The following is a 27,409-nucleotide window of genomic DNA, read 5'->3' on the forward strand; positions in this document are numbered from 1 at the left end:
TTGTACCACACTCGTTTCGATTGAGTTACATCATCTATCACAATTGAAGTTCGGCTTGTTGCTTGGATCAAATCTTTGATATCGTTTGTATATAAGTAAGATCTTTAGATGACTCCCTAGACCTGGTATGATAGATACTCTTTCCTTTTGTTCTTCTAGACCCTGAAACCCCTGGAAGATACATTGTAGCCAGGAACGATGTTTACCTCCAAAGATGCGTACATCAGCAATCCGATTGACAATGAATGCATAATTAACTACGAAAAAACAAACATGCCATTATGCACTCCGTCATCGCCGCCGCCGTCATCACCACCACCACCCAGGAACGCACTCCAGTCCATTTCCACCAGCTGCTCGTCGCACCACATGGACATGTCTATACTGTTGTCTGTAGTAGTCGAGGGCGTGCGGATGGCGGAGCCGGCACCAGAGCCTTCGAGGTCGGCAGTGACGGCTTCGTACAGTGCACCAACGATATCGGGGGTGCGGTCAGAGGCGCGCATCCAGGAACGCATTTCGTTGAAGAGTTCGAGGGCCTTTGTGAGGCTTGCACACCACGAAGGTAGGAGGATATTGTTTTCGGGGGAGTGAGCTATCGCTGCTGTTGGCATCGGTAATATCCCTAGGTTTGTGGTTGTTTGTGGGGAGACTGCGGGTGGTACGGGTGGTGGTGGGTATTGTGATTGCGATTGTTGCTGTTGCTGTTGCTTGCGAGTGAGGTTTCGCAGATGTGCGTCGATGGCGATTGAGAGTATGGGAACCATGCATGCTTGGAATAGGTACCATGCCGAGTTCCAGACATGGACGCGGTTGGGTGTCCAGTAGAGCGTTATGGCATCGATGGCCTCTATGGCGACTGAGCGACAGGTGTCGACGAGGGCTAGCTCGTCAGGAGTAGGCCCAGTGACAGCCGAGATGGTGGTGGCGCCGCGTCTGAGGGCATGATCGTGTGCAACGTAGAGTAAGAAGCTGCGGGTCAGGATGAGGCGGACGTTCAGATAACGGTTTCGCATGAACTCGCGAGCTTCCGTTAGGCGGGGTGGAGAGTTTGCTGGGTTCTTAAGGTAGTCGGGGAGAGAGTCGTGCCATTCTACCAACTCGCGGTCGAAAGCCATGGCCTCGTGGGCAGATAACCGCGCGGGCTGTGCAAAACGATGCTGAATCCTGTCGCAGATGTGGCAGAACAGACAGCTTGCTCTCAAGGAGGCTGCAACGTGGTCGTCGGGGAATAGAGGCGTAGGTAAGAGGGTGTCCATAGTACTACTGTCCCATCGACCGCACGTTGGACGGCCGAGAGTCATGCTCGCCCACGTGTCGAGGCAGAAAAGACTCCACCAGGTCCGTCTGCGCGTTTCGGCGCGTGAGATGTAGTTGCCGTGCTCTGTGACGTTCTCGGCGCGACTGCGAGCGGGTTCTCGGTGTAATCCCAGGGCTATAGCGACGCGATGAGCGGCACCGAGGACGGCGTACGCCATATTGGGTGAGTTTCGGTAGTGCAGATAGTAGCCCCCGAGCAAGCATAGAGCTTGTAGGCTCTCCATGTTGCCAGAGCCCAAGGAATCGAGGTCAAGGTGGGCGCGGGCCTGTTTGTAGTATTGGACGTGGAGAGAGTCGCTGCCGGAGGCGATAGAACCCAGGGTGTAGACCATATTGAGTAGGGCCAGCCAAGAGCCGTCGAGACGGGTTCCTGATGCAAGATTGCGTCTAAAATCGTCTTCATTGAGAATCGGCGTTATTGGATGAATGTGATCAAAGTAAAAGTCGATACAGCGCTGTTCCCGCAGAGGGTTCAAGCCCGCGCCTGGGCTGACAAGAGACAGTGGCGGAAGCAGCTGGGATTGGTAATGAACATCGTTCCACGCCTTTGCTCTCTGGGCAGTGTGCTCTTTAGCAGCGGGACAGAGACGGAAAATCGCTCTGAGAACGGCGCTCATGGATGTCGCGCCGAGATAGGAGCGGCGGTGCTGGTCTGTTGCAAGACTGACGGCGTTGATATCGTCGCTGGAGCCTAAGGTCGTGGGCTGCTGGGCTGGTTCGTCCCATCGTCTATCGTTTGAGGCCTCTCCATTTTCAGAATTCTGCGCCGAGTCATCGGGGCCGGAGTCATCGTCATCCTCGTCGGCAGCTGAGACGCCAACTGGTGACGGGTCGGCTTGCGGAGCTGAGGAGCGTAAAACAAAGAGAGATTCTCGCGGCAATAAGGCTAGCAACTCTGCTCGACTCTTGCCTACCAGATCATTCACGTTGACGTTGAGAAATAGTTCCTGCAGCACGCTTGACTGGGCCCGGAGTTGCTCCGAAGTCTTTTCAAGAGTACTGGGGTTAATGTCAACCTTGGTGATCCTGCAAGAAGGAGCATCGGGGGGGGGGGGGGGGGGGTTGATGAGGGGCAAGGATTATTGTATACCTTCTGCTGACGGCATGTCGTCTGCTTCGCTGCCTGTACTCGCATGAGTCTGCAACCTTGTAGTACTGGCAACTCGCACAAGGATGTCCACCATCGCACTTGACTTTGCGTCTCGTGCATTCCTGACATGAGCGGTTGACCTTACGTGAGGTTGTTGGAGAGCTCACGGCCGAGCCCTCGGGGCTACGGCGGCTGTCAAAGGAGTGGAACATGGTCGACCGACCCGTGACTGTGGTGGTGGTTGTAGTCGGCATTTACACGGCCCTCGGCACGGCGAAAGACCCAATTGAGCGGTAGACATTGGGGGGAAGGGATATGCGGAGTGCCGGAGATTTGGAGGAGCGGGCCTGGAAGAGAAATATGTGGGTTGAAGAAGAGGACGGGAAGGGTGACGTTCAACTGTCCGTGAGGAGGAGTTTTAGGATGAGGAGTAGGAGTAGGAGGAGGGCCGAGGAGGAGGATGTCAAAGGAACGGCGCGGGGAAAGTGCGAGGAGAGCCTGTGATGAACATGGGGGAAGAGCACCCGATTGTGGGGTTAAGTTGGCAGTTGCCAGTTGGAGTTCTGCACTAAAAACTTGAGTTATATCAGTACTTACACCAAGTACCTACAGAGTACATTACTACACTACGTAACTCTTAGCACGAACAAGGATGGCACTGGTGGTTCTTTTTGGGAAGGAGTCGAGACCACCTCACCCGAGTCGGCGGCACCTTTGGGCCTTAGGCCTTGGGCCCTTCCTTCCATTGGCCAAGACCGGATCGCCCATTTTTGACACTTCCAATTGACCCTTCCCATTCAACTCAAGTCGCAAAAGAACCTGGAAAACTGGCTGCCTTGAGAAACTAACTAGTCAGTAGTCAAGGAGAGGGATCTCACGATGAAGATACTACTTTACTTACAAAGCCACAATAAGGCAGTGTCACTCTCGACACCTTCCCGTTCTGATAACCCTGGGCAGTCAAAAGGTTAAACGTCAAACATCAACTTGTGTGCCTTGAGCACGTTTTCCAGGCACCAAGCATTTGACTTTGGCTCTTGTCTACGATGCCGACTAAGGGATTGGCCGAACGACTTGTTCCACTTTCAGCCCGGCCCGATGATCTCCAGCACGTCAAAGCGAACCCAAGGTAACCTAGGCCCGCCCCAGATCTCTCTTCCACTGCCCACTGCTCCTAGCCCCTGATTGAAACACTGGGGACCTTAGTTATCAACCGAAGGCAAGGTAGGGTTCTTTCTAGGCAACAAACATTCTAGCCTTTGCTTATACGATCTCTCACCGTAATTACACCGTCAAGTGCCGTCAAATGTCCCCCTCTAGTTTCAGCCCCATGGATACTACCCACCTTAGGTAGGGCTAGACACCTTGCATCACGACATGCCCATGACCTTTTGCGATCCATGGTCCGTGGTATCCGCAAGCAACGTTGCAAGAAGCACGGGTTTCCCGATGCTTAAGCCTACTGTCTCTCCGTATTACCTGCCTGATTGATTGTACATGTGAAATGATGTTTATCGTGCGTGTAAAAAGAGGTTCGTCGGCAACGTGGCTGGCTCAATGGTAAATAAATTCCCCGGTAATATATCCAATTTCCGGTGACGGCTGACACAAAACTCCTCATGCCAAACTTTCATGATCATTGCTTATACCATTAGCATTATCACGATGGAAACACAGACCATTCCGAGCCTACAAGCCATCCTCATATAGGTGGTATCTAGTCATCTGTCAGGCTAGGGAGCTAGAGAAGGTACCTAACGTGCAAGGTATGCGGGGAAGGATGGACTTAATTCCCATCTCCTTTCCAAAAGGTCTTAGATGTGAGGCTGTCTCTCGCGCCGAAGGCATGTATATTCTACCCCCTTGTCTACTTCCATCGCCGATAATCCAGTCTCGGCCCACACACACGGCAATGGGACATGAAATGAAGCATGGCAAGAAACTTCCCAAAGGATCAAGGTGGAGACTGAGAAACGCCCGCTGGGTTTCGATTGAACCTCCCTGCCTCTCACCTTCCAGGTGCTCAACTTCTCAGGGCAGATGATCATCATCAGGACCCGCCGTCAAAAAGGCTAAGGGGCTCATCACGGGCCGGAGGAAACTGCCGGTCAAAGACCGAATGCAAGATGTATGCATAGTGAGCAGACGTATCCGTATTCCTCATGTCCTTCCCGATTCGAATCGAGATAGGTAAATAGCTGCATAGGGTGTGGCTGTTCCTGTGCACATCACACGGAGACACCGAACAGATGGGTAGCCAAGAGGGCGTACGGGAGGATCCTTGTGGATCACATACCACCATGCCTGGATCATTCTTCACTAGAGTCTGTTCACTCGAGTGTGTCTCACAATGATTCGACGATGAAAGTTTCTCTGAGCTGCCCCAATTTACAAGCAGAATAATGTGGATTTTTCTAGTGAGAGAGGGCGAGGAGGTGTTTAGAGCGCTCTCCAGGGATCAAAGCTGGTGGCTAAGTACTGCATTGCCATTCCTCACTGATTAATGTAGATACTCCTTGTCAAAATGACCGGCTGCTACTTTCGGCTTCTTCGGACTGTAACTACGGGGCCAAGGAAAGCAGTACAGTCTTTTAGTAACTCACTGCAGCGGCAACGGTGATGCCGAAAATCATGTGTCGACAGTTTGCTATCGGGGGGCTCAGGTAGGAGTGTTTCGTCACACTGTAGCCTTCCTGGTGATTTTCCATTTCTCTGAGCCGCAACCTTTCTTCATCTTGATGCCTAGCCTGCAGGGTGTGGATTGATTGTGCGATGCTGGGGGGTGAGAACTAAGGGGACTTTTTTTCTCGAAAAGTTTGATTCAGTCACTCTCTACTTGAGTGTCTTGATATAATTATGAAGGGTTCTTATTCACTCCGATTTGGCCTGTACCGGTGTCTGACTGTGGCCAAGATGGCGATCAACTTGCTCAGCCCCAGTCAGGATCCAAATTGTATCAACAGGTGGCGCCAACGAGGGATGAGGTATTTGTGTATTGGGTTGAGTTAACTACAGGGAGTTGATTTGGAACAAGCTACAGGTTCTTACTGACAATCACAGGCGGCGGACACGCATCGTTGCTCAAGGTAGGTAGCATTGGAGCCTCGGAGGTTTGAGGGAAGGTCCTCGAAACAGCCTCACTTGATCACCTCCGCACACAGAGGCCCTCGATTCATCATCAATCCGAAGCCAACTTCATCTTCTATGGTCATGCGATTGTGAACAGTCCAGTAGGTAAGGTATGAATCGGTATCTGGGACTACGCTTTGTGTGCTATTCAGTTTCTGACCAACTTGAATCTACTACATCTGGAGAAGGCAGGATCGAGCACAGCGCGATGCTTGAATACTTGGTAAGCCTTTGAGAGGCCGCCGGGAAGGATGCTGGTACGTTACTGAGAATGGCGTCGTGCACAGCGTTACGGCCGGATGGTCAGCGCCCAGGGTTGCTGGAGGTCTTCGGTACTGTCTCAGGGGGTCTCATTATATGAGTTTGCCGGGGAATAGAGCCTTGTGAAGCTTTGTCATTGCATCCAATCTTAGGAGGCTATGGTTATGGAGGGGCTAGGCTGCATTTCTTCGAATGAGGATAGACCCAATGGTCCATGGACGCTTGCATTCCAACAAGCTCCGAATAATCTCGATACTGGAACATACATATGGTAACAAATCAGCGGCCTCTCATTGCAGTGCTAATTGCTGAATAAAGGATGATTGAAAGACCATGCTTTTCAAGGCATGAGAAGTAGGATCAGTAATTTCAATTATCTATTCCATCAAGCAAGGTCAGACGATAGATCCTTCGCATAGCTGAAGTGCAGCTGCCAAACGAGAAGCTTCTGTCGGGGCGTAAACCTTTTACGACTTGGTTTGCAGCTAGAGTCTGAGTCTGGCCGATTCAGCTGTGTATATCCACATAGACTCGAATGGTGTCAACGGAGTAGCAGGATATGATCAACATACACCCTGGAATAAGAGAGTCCTGGGCTCATCCTGACGGGGATTCCTCCCTCCTCGATTGGACTGTGACTTATGCATCCCTAAACCGGATCAGCGCATCTGGGCATATCTAAAGTGATCAGACTTCGAGACACGAGGAAAGTCCCAGGAGAAGGATTCGGCGATCGCCGGACATTGCGCAGGTTTTTAGTTTCCAGACCTAGGTCAAGTCCATTAACAGTGCAGTAGGACGGTAAAAAACGTTCACCAATCCGATGTACGGATCTTGGCTATGAAGCTGACAATTCATGACATCGAAGGCTGGATGCTCCCAGATCTCAATAAACAGTATTAAGAATCCTTCCCCTGGAGGTTCCCCTAGAGGGCTAGCAAAGCCCCATGGGCATTCTTGGGTAATGCGGAGATATGGGGGACTAACTCTGTTGTCTCCCATCACCCTCCAAACCACCATGGACCATCAGTCATGGAATGGCTGGAAACGGATTTATTCGTTACGAATGATGAGAAGCGAGAGTTGACAACCTTGTTTGAAATTTCATCCTTCAGATGTCAATGATGGGCCCTGATCTATATTTCACTTATATCTTCCGAATGGGGGGGGATCTTGAGCCTGTAATACTTATCCTTGCCTGTAGTCAAGCCCATCACTCATTTCCCTTCTCATAGGTTCCCGACCTACACCCGAAGACTACGGATCTATGCTCAAGCCGCCTGAGCCTGATCTACGCGTCAATCGAGGATTCCATCAGGAATTGCCAAAATGATTGTAAAATACTTCAATAGCATCCCTCATCTCTCGAAAGCAATCTCCGAAAGCCTCAAACCCGTGTTCTTGAGACCGGACACGGTCTTCAGGGCCGTAATCACATCCGTACCAAAACTTCCATAGCCGTATGCGTGGCTGCCAACTGATCTCAAGAAAGCTGCCGGCGCTGCTCAGGTCATGCTGACCCACGGCCTCGTAATACTAATCCTCGTTGCTTAATAACTCCTTTCATAAGGCCAGCCTAGCGTCCTTATCCCCTTACTCCTTAATGTAATCGATGACAAAAGCTCTACGCGCGAGTCGCGGATCCATAATACGCTCGGCAAGGAACCAGGAGGCCGCCTCGGCCTTATCGGTAATGCGCAAACGACTTTAGTACTAGAAATCTAAGTGAAGCATGCAGGCCTTAGCGCGCTGGTCGACAGAGAAGAAATTCAGTAGGGACAGCGTGACGACCTCGATACGATCTACTCCGTAGCGTATCGTATCTCGATTCATGCGCGTGTGGTCAAATAAGGCATGGGCAAGCCGAACACTGCGGGCGGGACGAGCAGTCTCCGTAGTATCATACACGACGAAGCCGAACGAGGGGCGTAGAGCCCGGATCGCGCCGTCGCGAGGCTTCTTGTCGAGGCAGTGGCGACACATGGTGCTGGGATATAACGGCGCTAAGCTAAAAATGCGTAAAAGAGATGGAATGTTTTTTGTTGCATTTTCTGCTGTTGGCTGAGGGAGATTGCTGGTTTAGTTGGGGAGTAGAAAACACATGGTCGTGGGTTCACTCATTTAGCGGCCATGGCTGCCTAGAAGTCATCGTGAACTGGGTTGCTGCCGCCTAGTTCCACCTCCCGATGGAGGTTAGACGCACCGCAAAGGTAACATGGACTGGCATGCGAGCCTTTTCATGTGTGAAGATTGAGGGTGATTCTGGTGGAAAGAAGAAATGTCGACAACTTTTTCTTGATTTCGACCCTCCCAACACGAGTCTTCCCCCTGGAACCTCGCATTTCATCGGAGCCCGAACTGCTTGCCTGCTTCGCTTCTTACCTCTTAAACTCCCCAAAATAAGATGCAGTTTATTACTATAGTCTGTCGGGAAGGCGCTGTTGTTACAGAACCGACTCGCTCACCTCAATACATTTGAGAACCTTGGCGAGTGTATTATCAAGCAGTTCATCCTGAGACCAATTTTCAGACTGCAGCTAACTTCCAGAGAGCATGCATTTTGAGGGCATCGTGCATTCGATGTTTGACTTTTGGTGGCAACGGCATGTGTTAATTAACTCATTGTGCTTTGAAAATGGGTATTTCTTCATCCTATTTACATGATCTCTTATTCCTAGGCAAATCAGTCATTGGGCGAAAAACGTGGCAATCATCCGTCGGAGTGTTCCGTAGACTCTGGCTCACTGTAGCCTCTACGCAAGTGACAGCGGCGCCCACCATTCGGTGTGCTTATTTGAGGTGAGAGGACCGGTGAAGACCCCTGGATCGGGTTTAGCGACAAGTTCTCGAGCACAGTGGTGTGAAAGTGCTGGTTTGTTGGTTGATGATCGTCCCAAGGGTATGATGGGTTATCTCCATATTCGATGAGGATTCCGCCAAGACACAACAACCAACAACGGACAATTTCCTCCGATGAAAGGAGGGGTAATACCTATCGTATCGTGCCTTCAAGATACGTATCTATGCCCTAGATCTCTGCGTTTCCCTCATCGTCGATACTCGAGCGCTTTCGCCGGTCATATTACCCACGTAATCAGCCCGCCACGACGCGAACGTGATTCAGTGAAGATGGAGACCACAAATCAAGCCAGCGCGGCTGGTACGTCTGCCTCCCTAGCTGCCACAGCCTTGCCGGCCGTGGCCACGATTGAGCCTACGGTAGTAGCAAACGATCCGGTCAGAACCTTCGCGCGATTTCCAATTGCTATGTCAGGGCTTGTGACTTCAGGATCTAGAAGAGCCTGCCCTGAACGCGACGAAAGAAGACTATTTTACTGATAAATCATGGAGTGCTAGAACACTGTTGTCCCAGCCGAAGACGACAATCACGATTCTTTGGCGGACATAGAGAGGTATGAGCGCTACCTCAAAATGCCAAGTGAGAGCCAACACTGACAGAATCTGGTAAAGCGTAACGACTGAGTCAACTGCTTCGCTTGCCGAGAGTATCACAGAATACCGCAGGATCCATGGCCGTACTTACACGCAAAAGGCCGATTACTGGGGCCCGAATGACGAACAGCAAAATGAAGGGCTTGATCTCGCGTGAGTAGGAAGTAAATTCCTCCTTCTCCTCATTTAGCTAATATGAGCCCTCGTTTAAGGCACTATTGGGAGACCCTTCTCCTGGGCGACAAGCTTTTCCTTTCGCCACTGGGCGGCGGTACGTTGGTAAGAACCCCCTTCCCTGTATCGAGATTACATGCAATCTCTGACGAATTGAACAGAAGGTTCTTGACTTGGGAACCGGTACTGGCATCTGGGCAATGTAGGTTTTGTGATTTGTTCTACACAATATCCTGCTCTTGGAATTGGTCAAAGCTGATCAGTGATACAGGGACTTCGCTGACGAGTTCCCGTCTTCCGAGGTAACGGGCGTTGACATCTCACCCATTCAGCCGGGGTGGGTGCCGCCCAACTGCAAATTCCAAATCGATGATGTCGAACAGCCGTGGACATGGACACCTGATTTTGATTTCATTCATCTCCGCCACATGGAAGCTTGCATCTCCGACTGGCCAGCTTTCTACAAGCAAATATATGATCACCTCAAGCCTGGCGGATACTTCGAAATGAAGGATTTTGACATTGAGTTTCGCTCCCAAGCGTACGGGGATAGTCTCCCGGAAGACCATGTCTATCGAAGATGGGGCAAGATCTTCTTCGAGGCTGCAAACCGTCTTGGCAAGTCAATGGACCAGTCCCGAGGTGGGCACAAGATCGCCGATGCCATGAGAGACGCCGGTTTTGTCGACGTTGTGGAGAAGAGCTGGCCTGTACCTATCGGAGGGTGGCCCAAGGATGCCACGCTGAAGGAAGTTGGCATTTGCAACCTGGAGTTCCACGATCAGTCGCTCGAGGGCTTTTCGATGTTTTTGTTGACTCAGGTGATGAACTGGGACACCATATCGGCGGGGGTGTTCGTCGCTGAAGCACGTAAAGCCCTCAAGGACCCAAAGCTTCAGACGGTGATATACTTGTTAGTTGATCGCGGTCTCTGTGGTCTATCCAAGATAATGCTGACGTGAAGTAGGCAAAATGTCTACGGACGCAAACCTGAGGGAACGACTTGATTCAGCTGTAAGCCGGTTCATGCCATAGCTTTGTTCATCTTGGCTAGTCCCAAGTAGCCACCTAGATTGATTGGGATCTCAAAACACCTTATATGAAGCGAATTGGGAAGCAGACGAGAGCAACAAATATTATTCTGGTCTGATCCTTTTTTAACCGTGCTTCAAAGTTCTTTGACTTTGTACCTTGGCATTTTACAGCTTTGACTTCAGCTCCGCATCTATCGCTTCCAGGCCGGAAGGTCCCCCGTATAGCTGCGCTTGTAAGCCATTCGTGTTGATCTAATGGTAAAAATGTCAGCTATGTTGCCATCACCGACAACAAGACCAGAGCTGGTGGCTCATAACTCACATGTCTCAGCCCAAGTTGATTCACACGCTCGACACCAAGTAGCCTCATCGTTGTGATAGTTTCGTCTGTAAGAACTACGCAGAATATTTCAGCTCATGGGAAATGACCCTCATGGTTGGGATAGACTCACTTTGCAATGCCCTTTCTACCCCGGCTTGTCCCCCAACTGCTAAGCTGTAAAGCGCAGCTCTCCCGATTCCTACACCCTTGGCTCCCAAAGCTAGAGCTTTGACAACGTCTGTACCTCTTTTGATACCTCCGTCGACGAGAACATCAATCTTGTCAAAGACTTCTGGACAGAATTTCCGAATCTCCAGAAGCACTTGGACAGGCGTCATCGTCGTGTCCAGAGCCCGTCCGCCATGGTTGGAAATGATGATGCCCTTCACGCTCGGGAATAGGGTCGCCGCGTACGCATCCTCGTGCGTCTGGATGCCCTTCAACACGATCGGGAGGGATGTATGTTTGGACAGCCACGCCAATGTCTTCTTCCACGTGAGTCCCGACTCCGTGCCCCATACACCCGGCGGCGCGCCTCCCGCAACCTCGGCCATCTTGAACCGCTCGTCTGCTTCTCGCTTTCCGGGAAATGGTGCGTCGAGTGTGAGCACGATGAACTTGATTTGAGGAATGGCTCGTATCTGTGCCAATGTCTTCTCGGTCGCTTCGATATCTTTTAAGACGTAGAGCTGCCAAGCAAAAGTCGCGTCTGGCCCGGCCTGGACAATTGCCGACGGGGACATTGACGCATTCTTGCTTATGATCTGCAGGCCCTTGAACTTTGAGCACGCAGCTGCGATGCCTGCCTCGCCTATCGGGTGCGCCAATTTGGCCATGGCCGCAGGCGAGACGTAGATTGGCATTCCGACTGCACTCCCAAGGAGACTGGTCGACAAGGAGCACCGGGTACAGTCAACAAAGACTCGTGTTCGGAGGAGAATAGAACGGAAGATGGTGCCGTTCGCAATCTTAGTGACCTCGTCATCGGTTCCGGAGGCGTAGTATGAGATGGCTTTTTGGCTCAGCTTTTGCAGGGCATAGTGCTCCATTTCAGCAATGCTCAGGATCTGAGACACTGGAGGTATACCATCTGACTGGTCTGTTGATGATGACGGGTCTGCGAGTACGTTAAGGGGAGGCATATCTGGTTGCTGCCCAGCTTCTGTTGCTGTGTCTTCAAAGATGCCCATCAACTGGTCAGGGCGGAGATACTCTTCGACGAGCTCAACGGGATGAACGGCATCAAACACTGCAGTAGCATCTTTGCCGGCATTCCTTAGGAGAATGGCTTTGCCGCCAGGGTGGCTAGGGAGAAATGATGTGATCTGCCGCTTCTGGTGAGTTTCGAGACTCTTGTTGGGGGACCAGAAAACATACATCGTAGACTTTGCCATGAATGACCATCCAACAATCATCAACAGTGTGATGTTGCCGCACTGGGAACTTTTAGCTTTCTGCTGTTTCGTCATGCGGCACGAGATAGGGACCTTCGGGGAGCAACCACGTTCGGCTCATGATGGCTACAGAAGAGTTGACTCAAACATCGTTTGCTTCTGCGAATGGATGAGATTGACAGTACAGCATGGAACTGTTAAGTTCTTGCAGGCGGGTGTCACGATGCCCCGAAGTGACCAGGCACGATGCGGAATCTCTTCCAATTGGTACCTTTACGTGGTCTGTGGCATGTATCTCACCATGTCCACACCATACTCTCGGTCGGGAGTTTATATTCCCGCTTGCCTTTCTAGGACGCGGGCTTTCATATCTCCGCTGAGAGGTGGATACATTCCCCAAGCTCTCCGCAGTTGATCCACCGTTCTCCCCACCATCTGGGCCAACCCCAAATTCCTACTTCTGAGCCTGGATTCACCATTCGCAAAGTAGTATCCGTAAGAATACAGCAGAGAACCAGCCGAATCCTTGTTCAAAAACAGTGATTGAATTGAGGCTTTGAATACCTAGGAGGAAAGCGTAGGATCTATGAGATCCGAGAAGAGGAAGCTTAGTATCACAGACCACAAGTTGTCCGGTCTCTGCTCTTTAATTACCTGCACCAGCAAGCTACTAATAATTGCGGGAACTTCATCTCAACTCACAGTTTAAGCAGTGGAGGGACTCTGTGAATTGCAATTTGATGTTGTCCTACGGTGTGATCGTGAGAAAGAGAATATTTGTGGGGACTTGGTCGAACTGGTCAGTGAGTTGCGACACAGCATGCCGGTTGCAACTCATTAATCTTTCTCGTAGCACAAGAAAGCTTTTCCTTCACGACCGGGGCATACGGCGTGAGATAGCTCTCCTACCATCAACAACAGATGTACATAACTTTAGGTACTCCCTGGCTTGGTGAACTGGCTTATGTTTTAGGCGAAGGCGCCGAGATTCTGTGATCACATAATATCGGAGTTCCATTTTTGATATCCAGCCCCTTCCTCAAGTCCCTACCTAGTTGTGTTGCTCGGCAACTTGGGGAGACTTTCAGCAGAACTTCTTACTTAATTCACACACCGCCATCCTCACATCGTCAAATCTTATATTTGCTTGTTCAGTCAACTGATTGCAATATGGGTCGAGGGCGAAGACGAAAGAAGACAAAGCGCTTGGAGCACCACCAGCAACAGGAGAAGCAACAGAGTCACCATTTACAGCAGAGACTACAGCACCCTAAGGAAGAGGCGCGAAAGCACAAGCAGGGTCATCCGCCAACGCAACAACAGAACCAACACCAAGGAAACCACAAGCGTCCACCTCCACATATGGTTCCAGGGACATACATACGACCCCAATTCAACCCCAAAAGTCGTCCTGAGTGGTTCTTTCGCTATCTAGAATGGTTAAATGTACCTTGCTCGTCCGGCGGCCCTAATTGCGAAGTTGCAGTCCTTGAACTCAACCACGAAGCCTTTGAAGAAGACCTTTCTGATATTGAGCCCTCAAAGAAGGAATGTACCTAAGATGAAGATGGCTCTGATTGCGAGTGTGAGCTGCCTTTCTGGCGAGAGTACATGGGCGATGATGAAGAAGAAAGGCTTTTTCGCGAAGTGAAATATCAGCGGGCGATGTTCAAGCGCGAATGGGTGTCCGAAAGAAGCAAGCACTACGAGAGGAAAGGAAAGGAGAGATTGGAACGTGTGGGCCAACAAAAGAATGACAAACTCAAGAAAGTCAAGTCTGCCGTCGAGATTCTACTACAAAATGTATCGAGAGATGAGAAACGACCTCTCTATTATTTGAGTCGTAACATCATGTCCAAGTATGACTTGTTCTCTGAGGATTACACAGCTCGCTTGTGTCCCGATGGCATTCGAACAACCAGGACAATCGACTTTACCGACATGGCATCATTCCACAGCATGGAATACCCAAGACTCAAGGGAACAACGGATTTGAAGGTTGATAGGGTGTTGACAGGGTGCCTATCAATCGATGCCCCAAACAACCCTGACGATGACATCCGCGTTGAATTTGCATCATTTGAGTGCCCTCAAACTACAGGAGTTTACAAGATTTGAACAGGCAGAAAGTATGGGGCTCGGGAGTTGAAGGATAATATTCTCAGCGATGATTACATTGTATTGGATGTCCACCCCGACGCGATCTTTCGCGATGAGTGCGGAACAAAGCTTCCCACTCGGCCGAGACACCCCCTACCCCAGTATCAATTTTGCGGCATAAATAGGGCGCTAGGTAGTGATATTCTTTACCATAGGTGAGGCATCTCAGTCCAAGGTTAGGAGGCAGAAAGAAGACAGCGGATAAGTGTATTGTTAATAGTGGTGGTCGTTGATGATTTGAAAATGACATATCTCCTCGTTTTACCGTCAAAACTGTTTGAATTGACGCCTCTTTGTGGAGGGTCCGCAGAACACGGGAACACGCATGCTTAGCTAAAAAAAATTAGAGATGATTGTACACAACAAGCTCAAAAACGGAAACAAGTTTGAAAGAATCTAGAATCAGGCGAGGGTGCTGTTGACAAATACATTTCTAAAGATTTCTTTGTTCTGATCTAAACTTAAGATTGGTACTATCATGTTTAAACTCGGAGATCATGTTAGATGTAACAAATGACTGGTAGAAGTTTCTAGCAACCGCCCATCAGCAACACTTCCCAAGTATGCTACTTTTGATGCCTTACTCGCCACCGGAGCCGTCGTTCTTGATGCAGGCGTCAGAGAAGTCGCCGCCCTCCATCAACTTGCCGGAAGACTTGCAGGTGATGGTGGTGCCACTGTTGGAGAGGAAACAGTCGGAGCAGAAACCCGGACAAGTCTTTCTGGTCACATCGTTATTCTAATATTGTCAAAATGTGTCTCGATCTTCATCTAGTCAGCTTGGAGGGCAGAAGAGCTTACGGGGAAGCTGACGATGAACTGACCGCTGCCACTGGCGGTGATGCAGTGGAGCTCCGTGTGCTTCTTGGCGGCAACGCTGTGACTGTTAACCAATGCTCAAGAAAAGCGTGCAACCAAGGATCATCGGAGAAAGAAAGAATCCAGGCGATATGAGCGATTGCTGAGACCCCTTTGATCGTTTCGTCAAAGACGTGTTTGGCACCAAGATCGGGAACGTGTACGAGCTCGAGATCGCCGCGCTCAGCAAAGGCAGCGATAACGCCCTGGATGAGCCGTTTAGCCCTTCCCAGAATCCGGACCGTTCCACGGACCTTGAGACCGCGTTCGAGAAATTGTTTTGTCGTATGCGCTGCTATGTGGCCGGTAGCACCGGTGACGAGGACCAAAGAGCCCTTTGGAATCGCGGGTTTGGGGCTAGACACGGCAAGGAATATGAGTAAGGCGTAGGAGTTGTAGAGAATACTTAGTTGTTCCTTCCTTGGAATGGTCATAGAAGAGAGCCTTCTGGCTCCGCGCGAACACTTGCAATCATAGACCTTTCAGATCAAGTGAGCAATCGTAGCGAGAATTCTCACCCAATCCAATTGGAAAGGCGGACTATGCTCTTCTATGCTCTAATGAGAAAGAGCAAGCCTTGGCAGCATTAGTTGCTGACGCGGACGTTGAGCCGCATGAACTTCGACCGCTACCCTTGCTTGGGCCGCATATAGTAGTGTACTGCGTAGGATGTCCAATTACAAATTCTCACCGGAGAAGAGCCAGGGTATCTGCGGCTTATATCCTACAGTAGCTGACAAATGGCACAAACTTCATTCTCGAGCAAATCCTAGAATCAGGAGGGCAACAATCCGAAGGACTTGGTATGTTAATGAAGCTTTTGATCAGATTGTCAACAACATCGCTATTATGTCACCCCAAGAGACGAAATATAGTTCGTGCATGTATATGGTCAGAATAGCTCAGAGGCCGCGTCGGCTGAGACACAGCGTCGAGCTCATTTGCATGCAGCCAAGGCAGCACACGCAAAGACTAGGCGACGCAGAATCGTCCAGTATCAAGCCATCAGATCAGCCGAGGTACAAGTAGCCGCCGTTTCAAGTCCAATTGCCTCCTTGGGATCTGACCGAAGAGACCCCTTCGTCAGTTTTGTTAGGGTCTTAATCCGATTGAAGGTTTTCTCGTAGACTATTGTTAGTCAGAATCATCGATTCATCTGTGCGAGAGATAGTTGGAGATAGGGATCTTGAACTTCCTAGCTCGACTTCTACTTTTGTTTTGAACTTCAGCTTTTCTCATTTTTAATTCTTGCTTCATGTATATTCACGACGTCGTGCCATATTCAAGTTACGAGACAATCCAGAGTGGTTTTGCGGGTGGCTGCACGCGACAATTAAACAACCAGTTTGTTCAGCTAGCTGCTACCAGCACCAGCGCTCTGAATGGTCTCTTTCTTCTGGCTCGCCGACATCTGTCAAACTGTGTGCCGTAAAATGAATCATACTATACTCAACTCGCCCTACAATACAAAGTTGTCTGCGCGCGGCTGCTCACGGAAGCTGGTTCAGGTTTGAAGACGCAATCCCCTATTGGTAATTCAATCATCACAATAGCCGTTTTTCTAGCACAAGATGCGGTGAGCCATTCCAAGTGTACTTATTACACGAAACAATCCTATTTATTCCACTAAGCTTTGATGAATGGCAGATCTTGGCGGGTGATATTGCTTCGACACAGCAGCATCTAGAAGGGGCGATCCACATGGTGAGACACAATGGGGCGCTGAACAAGAAGGGCTTCAACGTATTTCTCTACGACATCATCCAGAACGACATTGCAAACTCCGTATTGATGAGAGGAGCTGTATAGTTAGCTTAATGGCGAATGAAGTGGTCAAGTCCCTGATCGGGGACCGTTGGTAGCAATAAGTCCAACTGCATTGAGTGACAACATCATGCAAGTAACAAGCCGACCATCGCGGAGGCCCGTGCGCATGCTCAGTTTTGGACTGTCCTCGGCACCCAGGGCCGGACCTGGTCTTACACTCGAAATGACGAAGGAGTCTACAAAATTGCCTAGTGCTTTGTCCGCAATAGCTGCGTTATCATGTCAACCATTTGTTTAAGAACCATGCCATGGTTGCCCAGCTCAGCATGGTGCCACAGACCCAGTATTTCCCCGACAATTTATATCCCCGCGTGGACCTAGCGTCGATGCTTTCCGGGGATGGTTAAAATCCGGGGCACTGTCGTTACCAGATTACAATCAGTGAGATATGCAGTCCATGTCGTGACAGTTGATCAGCTGCATAGCAGTTTCTTATTAGATAACACAAGATCGCAAACTCCCTCCCGCCTCCCTCCTCCACTCGGAACTCGTGGACTGACCAGTTCGGGTTCTCGTTTCCTACAGGCCACATTCTAGGATACCATCTCACGTTACGGGAGAGTAGGCTCCAGTGGGAACGGATCTCACGACAAGTCATCCCAATTCCTTACGCGATGGATAGCGCCAAGGACGGTCCCGTCCTTAAACACTTGGACGATGCTGACACCGGTGCTGATACTTATGCCATGATCATGGCAACACATAAGCCTGACCCCAGAGGACCCGGCTACATCAAGCTGTATCTCCTTGCGACAGTGTTGTTCTTTTGTTCAACCATGAATGGTATAGAGGGTCTGCCTTCGCACTGCACTTCCGGCGGCTGATTCGATATATCTTGTACTAGGATATGACAGCGCTCTCTTAGGATCTATCAACGCGTTACCCAACTATATAGAATATTTTGGGCTCCCTGTGAAAGGTAACGCAAGTACTGGCATCGTGTTCGCCATCTTTCAGGTATGTTCAAAAGGGAAGGCGTGCAGAACCGAGGTCACTAACACAGAAATTAGGTCGGCCAAATGTGTGGCGCGCTTTTCATCTGGATGGCAGATTGGTACGGTCGAACCTGGCACATCTTCTTCGGCTGCTTGGGTGTTTGCATCGGGGCAACCATAACGGCACTCTCGACGAGCCTGCCCATGTTCATCGGCGGGCGTTTCATCTTGTCCTTCTTCGCTACTTGTGCTCACACCTCTGCGCCCCTTTACCTGGTCGAGCTCGCACCTGCTCGGTATCGTGGCACTGTCGCAGGTCTCTACAACACCTTTTACAACGTGGTATGGCAACATCCAAAGACAAATCTGGGCATTTCAGAAGTTCAGGATAGTGCTGACAACTACTGCTCCATACAGGGCTCGATTTTGGCAACCTCGGCAGTGTATGCGTGCCACCGCTACCTCAGCGATCGAGGAGATCTGGACTGGAGAATACCGCTGTGGCTTCAAATGGTGTGCCCTGGACTTGTTTGCGTCTTGATCAAGTTCTTCCCCGAGTCTCCTCGATGGTTAGTGTCCCTCAACCACAAAATCGAATACTGGCTGATCCATGAGACAGGCTCGTCGCCAAAGACCGACATGATGAGGCCAGAAATATCATAGCAACCTATCATACCAACGGAGACCTTGAACACCCTCTCGTAGACCTTCAGATGAAGGAAATGATCAACTCGATTGATCCGACCCACGTGCCTTCGTGGAAGGATCTCTTCGATTTGAGGGTTCTTGTCGAGAGTCGGTCTAGCAGGTACAGACTTATGCTGAATATCGCATTCTCTTGGTTTGGACAGTTTAGCGGCAACAATATCAGTGAGAACTTTCATTATTCGTGTGTCAAGTCCCTCATTTTCTTCCGCAACTAACACATAATTACCAGTCTCATACTACCTCCCCATCATGCTCTCAGGCGTTGGTATCACCGATACGAACACAAAGTTGATACTCAACATCATATACTCTGTCATCGGCTGGCTCTTCTCAACTGCAGGCTCTCGTCTCCACGACGTCGTCGGCCGCCGCAAGATGCTCATCTCCACCACCGCGGGCATGACTGTTTGTCTTGCGCTTGTCGCAGGCTGCTCGGCAGGTTACACAGACTATGGCAATAAGACGGCGTCCACAGTCAGCATCGTATTCATCTTTGTCTTTGGTGCCATCTTCGCCACGGGTTTCACGCCAATGCAACCGATCTACCCGGCTGAGGTCGTCAGCAACAAGATGCGCGCCAAGGCAATGGGAACATTCAAGCTGACGGCTGGCGCGGCGGGCTTCCTCAATACTTTTGTTGGGCCTATTGCTCTTTCGAATGTAAGTGCATACATGTAATCTTGATTGGCCGACTTGACTGCGCTGCCGTACAATACTAATGCAAGTAATCTCCGGCAGATTGGTTATTGGTTTTATGTCTTCTTCGTGGCCTGGGACAGTTTCGAAATGCTGTTCATGTATTTCCTCTTCGTCGAGACAAAGGGGTTCACACTAGAGGAGCTCGATGAAGTATTCGAGGCAGAGAACCCTCGCAAGGCTTCGGTAGAGGCAAAAAAGAGACAGCAGGAGATCACGAGGGCCGGTTCAGTCGCTGCATGAGACAGATCTCTCTATATATCATTGGAAAGGGCATGGCTGGTCTGAGGAAGTTTAGCATTATACGAGATCTATCTCAACCTCCGGCTTAGTCTCAAACCAAGATTCATCTCTTAAACAGAACCACCCAGCCCGCTTCCATTTTCCCTCATGCGGAACAATCATCAACCCCTCTTTGTCAATCAGCGGAAGACCCCAAACCTCTTCGAATTGTTCTGCTTCCTCGGGCACATCAAAGGCCCCCACAGCAACGACCTTATCTTCGTTTCTTGTTGGATCTGACTTATTTTCAGTTGAAACGAGCAAGACTGAGTGACTCAGCATTTTCTTGTAAGGAAGCCATCGCTTTCTTGACTTGTCCGCCTCAAACCATTCAACAATGCCCGTCTTGATCAGAGTTGCCTTTGCAGTACGTCCCGAGATTTGCAGTGTACAAGACGGCATGTGGAGAGTATTCACGTCGCAGTCTTCTGCGGCCGTCCATCTGGTCCCCAGACTAGGTCTAATCTTGATGTAATTGCCGTCTTGAAATAGCTTCGATTTCCTTGGATTGTAGATGCGATGGAGCGGGCCTTCGACAGACGCCCAAGACCACGACGGCGCGCGGATCACCGGCGCTGGGGCAAAGGGAGTTGGTTTCGGACGCGTTAATGAGGTGCTGAAAAATGCGTGCACCTGATTGCGTGGTTTCCACAACAAGCCTCTTACGAGATCTTCTTCCCAAATGCCCGCGAGATAGCGAGATTTCAGCACCTCTTGCGCAAGGATCGCGATGGATGCGATGGCCGCGAAGACGTCATGCGGATTCGATAGAGCCCTCATCGTGAACAGGTCGACGAACTCGTACCACATCATAAGAGTAGTCTCTTTGTCCGCCGCTGAGTGAGGAGCACCCGTGGAAAAGCCAGGGGTGAGGAAGGTGGGCTTGAGATCCTGAAAATCGACTTGCCCGTCCTCCCAGTTCTTCTCCTCGCGGCATTGGTAGATGATCTGCTCCTGACCGAATACGATGGACCGAGTTGAGAGTTTTTCTTCCTGAAAACACCACCCTCGCGTGGACACGGGTCCGACAACAGTAGATCTTGGAAGACAGACGTTGATAGTATCTTCCGTGTTTGGACCAAGCGGCAACGCGCAAGGAGGGACCTTTTGTTGAAGTCCATTCGTAAGGAAGCCGTTGCGAGCATCATCCGAACGGCCAGCGATGATGGTCAAAGCCGCATTACCGTACACATGTGCCATGCGCTGCGATTCCAAGGCCCAGTCATCGGCATCGCCTTGTATTATGCAAAGCGCATCGATCCAGAGGTATTCAATGCCAAGAGAGCGCGCAAAACGGATGGACTCTTGATGAGCCCTGGTCAGCTTCTCTTGAACGACGCCATGCAAGAGCTCATTTTTGGTCTGATGCGTCAGCTTGAAGGTATCTGTCCCGGGACCCCAGCAATAAGACAGAGCAATGTATGACTCTGTAAGGCCATTTGTGACTATCAGTTTCGGATTTTCATTGTTCTTGCCGACCGCAATGACGCGAGTTGGCATCTCCGAGGACCTCGGTTTGCAGAACTTGTGAGAGTCTTTGCACTTTTTCAAACGCCAACTTGCAAGATGCATGTAGACATCAGGATCGTGGTCCGCACTTATGTACCGTTCGATGTACTTGCGCGCTGCCGGCGTTGTCCGGCTTCTGCAGAAGGTCAAACTTCAATCAGTCTGCTGAGTCCTGGCTCAAGAATGGTGATAAGAGTTGCATTGGACATGGAGGACTTACGCAAAAAGAGATAGACGCGAGGCAAATGGCATCCCGGGGCGATTCGTCTCTTCCAGACCAGCATCCGGATGCATTCTTCCACACGAGATCCAGATGGCACATCCTGGAATTTGGTCGCTGACGCCGCGGTTGCCTTGCCTCACCTCGCCCTGGAGCCAGATGCTCTGGACAAAGGACTCTTCCTCGTAGCCTGGAGGTATCTGATCATTAAGAAGGGCGTCGGTGACGGTATGATGGTTGTCTTCCATTACACGAGTGTAGCACAGGGTGCAGAAGGGACACTTCGTCGCGGCACTTCGCTGGAGAGCCTTGAGGCTGGGGTGAAAACGAACATCTGTGGCGTCTAGCTGGTCAATGTTGAGCTCTGAACAGACTTTGCAGAGAGACATGGTTGTTGTATTAGGTCTCCTGATATCTCAAGCGACAGAATGGCAATGTTAATCTCTTGCCGACGGCATGAGGAGTACGAAGCTGTGAAGCTGTGGAGTGAGGACAGTCCCTCGTGCCAGCCACGAACAGCTGATACCATGCTAGCCAGTGGGACACTAAGTTGAATGGATCGCGAAGATCCTATAGGTCATTGAAACTTCGCCTGTCCTAAATATGCAGGTAATACGCCAAGTTCTGCCGGGCCCCATGTCCGCCGAAGGCATCTGATTACCTTAGCTGACGGTAGGGTTAGTCGAAGACGCTGCCATACAGAACTTCTGGGAACCCAAAAAGCATCCCATCATCAATGAGCTGCAATACATGGTAGGCGATGCTAGAGGCCGTTCCGACTTTGATGGGAAGAATTCGTCAAGTAGGTAAATGTGACGATGGGAAGCAGGGATGAGATGATCGAGCGTGAGGAATACCCACAGTGCCGCACTAAGAGATGTTTGCCTTACATAAGCGGGACTTCGACGCTAACGCTCGCCGATAAGATAAGCAAAGACCCGCCCCTCCCAAATTTGGATTTTTTTTTGATCTGGTTAGGATTGCCTGCGGTCGCAGACTTCTGGTGCAGGTTCCTTTGAACATCATCATACTTTCGCAGTACAACAATATCCACGATGAAGAGAAAAGCCGACGAGACCGCAACTACGCCCGAGAGCGAGAAGCGCGCAAAGACGGAAACCTCTACACCCGAATTGTCCTTCTCCGATCTAGGCCTCGACACTCGATTGGTACAGGCTGTCGCCGCCGAGAGCTTCAAGGACCCTACCCCGGTGCAACAGAAGGCTATTCCATTGGCTTTGGATGGCAAAGATGTCGCCGCGAAGGCGCCCACTGGCTCCGGAAAGACGGCTGCTTATGTCTTGCCTGTGCTCTCGAGCATTTTGAAGCGCAAAGCTGTATGTAGCAGTGTTGTCATTGGAATAACTGAACCCTGCTAACCGCCAAAAACTTCAGACCGATTCTTCACCTGCAACGACCGCCCTGATCCTCGTTCCGACCCGTGAGCTTGCCGACCAAGTTCTCAAAGCGATCGAACAATTCTCAGCATACTGCGCAAAAGACATCCACGCAGTTAAGCTTGTCGACAAGATCTCCGATGCGGTTCAGCGTTCCCTCCTCTCAAACTTCCCCGACGTCATCGTCTCTACCCCCGCTACCGCATGGCGTAACATCACCTCCGAAGCGCTGTCGCTGGATAGCTTGACATGCTTGGTTCTCGATGAGGCCGACCTCATCCTGTCATACGGATACGACGAAGACCTCGAGAACATCGCGCGAAAGCTTCCCAAGGGCGTCCAGCTCTTGCTGATGAGCGCGACGCTGTCTACAGATGTTACCACCCTCGGCGGAATCTTCGGACGCAAGCCTACAATCTTGGATCTCGATGAGGAGGAAACAGAGAACGACAACCTTTCACAGTTCGTTGTCAGCTGCGGAGAAGACGAGAAGTTCCTATTGGCATTCATCATCTTCAAACTGAAGCTTGTCAAGGGCAAATGTCTCATCTTCGTCAACGATGTTGACCGTTCATACCGCTTGAAGCTGTTCCTCGAGCAGTTCCAGGTCCGCAGCTGTATTCTGAACTCGGAGTTGCCAGTCACATCGAGAGCGCACGTGTTGGAGGAGTTCAACCGTGGAGTTTACGAGATCATCATCGCGTCCGACGAGAAGAGCGCAATGGGCGCCGAGGAGAAGGATGGCGAAGAAGGGGGGTCGTCAGAGCCAAAGAAGGAGAAGGACTCCAAGAAGAAGCGGAAGTCGAAGCGGGACGCAGAGTTTGGCGTTTCAAGGGGTATCGACTTCAAGAATGTGGCTGCTGTGGTGAACTTCGACCTGCCGACATCAGCATCTTCATACACACATCGCATTGGCCGTACAGCGCGCGCTGGCCGGACAGGCATGGCACTGTCATTCTACGTCCCTCAAGAGCTATACCGCAAGCACGTGCCCACGAGCATAGAAACCGCGGAGAACGATGAGAAGATCCTGGCGAGGATCAAGAAGCAACAGGCGAAGCTTGGCAAGGAGGTGAAGCCTTACAACTTCAAGAAGGAGCATCTGGATGCATTCAGGTATCGTCTGGATGACGCCTTGAGAGCGGTGACCAAGGTTGCAGTTCGCGAGGCGCGTATGAGAGAGTTGAAGCAGGAGATTCTCAAGAGTGAGAAGTTGAAGAGGTAAGTTTAATCAGATGACTGATGGCTGGGTTCATCGTGTTGAATACGAGCTTTGACTTGGACTTTGCTAACCAATGTCAGATACTTTGAGGAGAACCCGACAGAGTTGCAGCACCTCAGACATGACGGAGAGTTGAGAACAGCCAGGCAGCAGCCTCATCTGCGGCACGTACCCGAATACCTGCTGCCCAAGGAAGGCAAGGAATCGCTCACAAAGAATGACATCGGTATGGTGCCGTTCCGAAAGATTGGTGGCAAGCAGAGGAGGAATAAGAGCAAGCCCGGTAAAGGCAAGAAGGTGGGAACGAGAAAAGTCAATCCTCTGAAGACTTTCAAGGCACGGAGAAAATGAGTAAAAACATCAATCATTCCCGGGACCGGTGGACTGTAGATACTAATAGCGACTCCCATTGTTTCCTGATATGACTCCTCCCTCGAAATACCTTAATTAAGGTACCCAAGCCAAATTTGATTTCGAGTTACTCGGCAACAACATTTCCGAACTCTGGACGCATCTCAGTCCGCGTCATCATCGTTGCCGTTCCATGCGTCCTTCACCGCGCGGCTATGGTAGGGACGATCTGCGCGTGGGGTTATCGTCCGAGCTATGGCGATCTTATGTGATCGTGATAAACTAGAAGTATCTTCTTTTTTCGCATTCCCTGGTGTTAACCCGATTGGCGCTTAGGCAAAGAGCAAACGGAGAACAGCCACGGTAAATATAGTTAAGGTGGTCGTACTCTTGGTCTCGGTTCTCACTCCGTAGATGACCTAGTTCGCACAGCCAAGTCTTGCGCTCGCCGATCTGACAAGAGAGAAATTCTCCCTGAAGGCCGAAGAAGAACAGAACACTGACCTGCAATTAGACCTGCTGCATGTCATCGGGGCGTGGTCCGAAGATGCTTCTAGTCTGCGTTGACAACCTGGGGAGGGAAGAAATCGAAGGGGCGAAGGCCTGAAATGCTCAGACGGAGAGAGGCGCTGAAGCCATGCACAATGTGTTTCGGCACGAGTCGAAAAGTCATCCCGTCTCTCGGCCATTGCGAACCTCTCTCATACAATCGCAGCCGCACCCGCCCCTCGTAACTGACGAATCGCACCTGGTTCCGAGAAGTCTCGGCGGTTCAATGCGAAGCTTGTGGCATCGCGGATGGTCCCGGAGCACGGATGGCGCACCCATCGCAACTCTGGAGTCTTGAATCTTGGCTATCGCGGACACGCCCCGACCGCGGTTGGTCTCGCGACATCAACCACAACAGGGCGGTTGCCGACGATGAGATGAGTAGTAGCTAGATACGAGTATCCCGCATTCTCTTACCATCGGTGAAGATGAGTCGTTGCCACACAACCTGTCACATCACGCTGTGAGCATGCATGTCAGAAATGTTAGAGCATGTGGACAGCATGCTGACCATTTCGTGGGCGGATATAATGATCCAAGGGTGTCCCGGGAGTTTGGAAACGAGTCGAACCACTGGATCACAGGACCACATAACGCCTATTTCTTTCCCAATACGCACGAAAGGCACGAACGGTACGAAAGCCGACTAGCACCACGTCGCTAATTCTTGTCAGCCCTCAACACAGAAAGGTCGCCAAGTTTCCACACTTAGAATAAAGCCTTGGCCTGTCTCACACACACATCAAAAACAAGGGAGGTATTAGACAATGATGACCGCCAAACCGCCAACACCACCAGACTCACCATGCTCTGTTCAATCCTTGGATGTTGAAAAAGCCGCAGTCATGGCAACAACAGCACAGCCAAACACCACCGCCGGGGCCGCAATTTACATGCCCATACTACTCCGCTACATCTACGACCCCGTCGTCCTCGGCTTCTACTGCCCAAAAGCATGGCGAATTACTTCAAGACGGATGCGAGAGTTCTTCAACAGGCACATCTCCAGCGCCGCGGCTCGCTCACAGTCACCCGGCCTACGCAGAACACCGGACGCCGCCTTCTCACCGTGCCGGATACTGGACATTGGTGTCGGTACGGGGTATTTCCTCAAGCATGCGCCCATAGCAGCTGGTTCAGAAGTCTATCTCGCCGATCTCAACCCCGCGGCCCTCAAAGCAGCCAAAGAACGAACGCTAGTGGCGCATCCTAAGACGAGCTGCGAGACCTCCGTCGCCGACTTTCTGAATCCTCTTGGCAAGGGGTTGTGTTGCAAGGACCTTGGCGGAGGCGACTTTGATGCAATTTCTGTCATGATGCTGTTGCACTGCGTGCCTGGTCCGCCGTCCAACAAGGCCGAGGCGTTGACGCGATTACGGCATCTGCTGGCGCCGGGCGGTACGGTATTTGGGATGACGATTCTGGGACGGGGCGTGAAGCATAACCTGATGGGAAAGCACCTCATGTTCTGGCACAACTTACTTGGTGTGTTTGGGAACACCGAGGACGATGTGGAGGGCTTTGTTGGACCGTTGATGGATGTGTTTGAGGATGTCAGGTGGGAGGTTTGTGGGACGATGCTCTTGTTCGAGGCTAGTAAGCCAAGGTCGCAAACACGGGACTTAGCTACGAGTATACATCTCTCATGAAACGCATGATATGGAGATAGGGTAGTCAGAAGAAGCGGTCTGAGGTTGTCAGATTGTAAGAATGGCGGATGTATATGTTGACGAGACACATGAAGAAATAATGACCAAAGATTCGATTCTGATGAAACCTGACAAATACGAGAGTGAGCCGTGGCACAGCCTTGGCAAGCATATTTTCGTCCGTTGAACTGACGTAATATCTCTTTAGAGTTACGAATGATCTGCTCGCCACCGCTGAAATAAAAGCGAATGTAGGGTGAGCGGGATGCGGAACTTGCCAAAAGGTTAAATCAATATTCGCCAATTGGAGGAACATCTAGTACGAGTGCACGAACAGGAAGTCTTTCGCTGGATTCTTTGTAGAATTAGAGTGGGTGGTAGGCTGTGATCGGTCAGGAGGACCGAGATGGCACTACACGGTGATCGGGACAATGTTCGGTCTGGATATTTACGTATTACTTGATCAGCCTTGTGTATCAAATAATCTTATAGTGGTGCAATGAATTTCACTTCGACGATCGTTTTTAACTTGTACGGACGCGTCATACCTTCACGGATAGTCGGCACTATGGATCAACTTCGTCAAGCGGTGACAAGTGCCAAGTCCAGAGAAGAGCAACAAGCTTCTTTGGTAGGTGTGCCGATCGGTCTTGGAAAGGTACGCAGGTATCAAGATGTAAACACGGCTCCGAGAAGTCCGTCTATGTCATTCTATCTATTCGCATATGTCTAAGAACAAAATGTCTAAAGCCCCAGTTCCTTCTATGCTGTATGTCTATCCCAGTCTGTATTCATCCCTGTCCGTGTCTATCCCAGTCAGTCTATCTCAGCCCGTCTATGTCCAGTCGAGCCACTCTAGACTCGTTCCA

General features: G+C 50.7%; 11 protein-coding genes across 11 annotated transcripts; 5 read left to right on the top strand and 6 right to left on the bottom strand.

The window, feature by feature from the left end:
* Positions 1–257: 257 nt before the first annotated feature.
* Positions 258–2,622, bottom strand: BDP55DRAFT_723734 (fungal-specific transcription factor domain-containing protein; the record flags this gene model as incomplete). Its single annotated transcript, XM_060578787.1, has 2 exons — positions 258–2,319; positions 2,411–2,622. 2 exons carry the CDS (start codon positions 2,620–2,622, stop codon positions 258–260), a joined length of 2,274 nt encoding a protein of 757 aa, XP_060435894.1.
* A 4,891-nt stretch (positions 2,623–7,513) lies between these two features.
* On the bottom strand, positions 7,514–7,783 carry BDP55DRAFT_540626 (uncharacterized protein; the record flags this gene model as incomplete). Its single annotated transcript, XM_060568139.1, has 1 exon — positions 7,514–7,783. The coding sequence occupies one exon, from the start codon at positions 7,781–7,783 to the stop codon at positions 7,514–7,516; it is 270 nt and encodes an 89-aa protein (XP_060435895.1).
* A 1,146-nt stretch (positions 7,784–8,929) lies between these two features.
* On the top strand, positions 8,930–10,434 carry BDP55DRAFT_723735 (S-adenosyl-L-methionine-dependent methyltransferase; the record flags this gene model as incomplete). Its single annotated transcript, XM_060578788.1, has 7 exons — positions 8,930–9,037; positions 9,158–9,213; positions 9,272–9,406; positions 9,466–9,532; positions 9,589–9,629; positions 9,699–10,340; positions 10,395–10,434. The coding sequence occupies 7 exons, from the start codon at positions 8,930–8,932 to the stop codon at positions 10,432–10,434; spliced, it is 1,089 nt and encodes a 362-aa protein (XP_060435896.1).
* A 192-nt stretch (positions 10,435–10,626) lies between these two features.
* On the bottom strand, positions 10,627–11,832 carry BDP55DRAFT_690093 (FMN-dependent dehydrogenase; the record flags this gene model as incomplete). Its single annotated transcript, XM_060576816.1, has 3 exons — positions 10,627–10,713; positions 10,784–10,857; positions 10,914–11,832. The coding sequence occupies 3 exons, from the start codon at positions 11,830–11,832 to the stop codon at positions 10,627–10,629; spliced, it is 1,080 nt and encodes a 359-aa protein (XP_060435897.1).
* Positions 11,833–11,967: 135 nt separating this feature from the next.
* BDP55DRAFT_533234 (cytochrome b5-like heme/steroid binding domain-containing protein) lies at positions 11,968–12,220 on the bottom strand (the record flags this gene model as incomplete). Its single annotated transcript, XM_060567860.1, has 2 exons — positions 11,968–12,108; positions 12,161–12,220. Coding segments are annotated over 2 exons (201 nt in total), but the record flags the coding sequence as incomplete, so codon positions are not given.
* A 1,568-nt stretch (positions 12,221–13,788) lies between these two features.
* On the top strand, positions 13,789–14,572 carry BDP55DRAFT_710774 (uncharacterized protein; the record flags this gene model as incomplete). Its single annotated transcript, XM_060578162.1, has 1 exon — positions 13,789–14,572. One exon carries the CDS (start codon positions 13,789–13,791, stop codon positions 14,293–14,295), a length of 507 nt encoding a protein of 168 aa, XP_060435899.1. The 3' UTR covers positions 14,296–14,572.
* A 235-nt stretch (positions 14,573–14,807) lies between these two features.
* On the bottom strand, positions 14,808–15,715 carry BDP55DRAFT_646010 (uncharacterized protein). The gene has a single exon (XM_060573676.1). It carries the CDS (start codon positions 15,627–15,629, stop codon positions 15,135–15,137), a length of 495 nt encoding a protein of 164 aa, XP_060435900.1. The 5' UTR covers positions 15,630–15,715; the 3' UTR covers positions 14,808–15,134.
* Positions 15,716–17,636: 1,921 nt separating this feature from the next.
* On the top strand, positions 17,637–19,604 carry BDP55DRAFT_690094 (lactose permease; the record flags this gene model as incomplete). Its single annotated transcript, XM_060576817.1, has 7 exons — positions 17,637–17,805; positions 17,867–17,979; positions 18,033–18,299; positions 18,375–18,526; positions 18,577–18,827; positions 18,895–19,325; positions 19,404–19,604. 7 exons carry the CDS (start codon positions 17,637–17,639, stop codon positions 19,602–19,604), a joined length of 1,584 nt encoding a protein of 527 aa, XP_060435901.1.
* Positions 19,406–22,208, bottom strand: BDP55DRAFT_217636 (heterokaryon incompatibility protein). The gene is made up of 2 exons (XM_060566048.1): positions 21,373–22,208; positions 19,406–21,303 (listed from the first exon to the last, which is right to left on the bottom strand). The coding sequence occupies exons 1-2, from the start codon at positions 21,759–21,761 to the stop codon at positions 19,662–19,664; spliced, it is 2,031 nt and encodes a 676-aa protein (XP_060435902.1). The 5' UTR covers positions 21,762–22,208; the 3' UTR covers positions 19,406–19,661.
* A 152-nt stretch (positions 22,209–22,360) lies between these two features.
* BDP55DRAFT_600593 (ATP-dependent RNA helicase DBP9) lies at positions 22,361–24,342 on the top strand (the record flags this gene model as incomplete). Its single annotated transcript, XM_060571049.1, has 3 exons — positions 22,361–22,709; positions 22,768–23,990; positions 24,072–24,342. Exons 1-3 carry the CDS (start codon positions 22,428–22,430, stop codon positions 24,340–24,342), a joined length of 1,776 nt encoding a protein of 591 aa, XP_060435903.1. The 5' UTR covers positions 22,361–22,427.
* A 1,033-nt stretch (positions 24,343–25,375) lies between these two features.
* BDP55DRAFT_646015 (methyltransferase) lies at positions 25,376–26,651 on the top strand. Its single transcript, XM_060573677.1, has one exon. The coding sequence runs from the start codon at positions 25,659–25,661 to the stop codon at positions 26,538–26,540; it is 882 nt and encodes a 293-aa protein (XP_060435904.1). The 5' UTR covers positions 25,376–25,658; the 3' UTR covers positions 26,541–26,651.
* Positions 26,652–27,409: the final 758 nt, after the last annotated feature.

This window comes from Colletotrichum godetiae, assembly GCF_030913485.1.
Source record: "Colletotrichum godetiae strain CBS 193.32 chromosome Unknown BDP55scaffold_3, whole genome shotgun sequence".
NCBI lineage: Eukaryota > Fungi > Ascomycota > Sordariomycetes > Glomerellales > Glomerellaceae > Colletotrichum > Colletotrichum godetiae.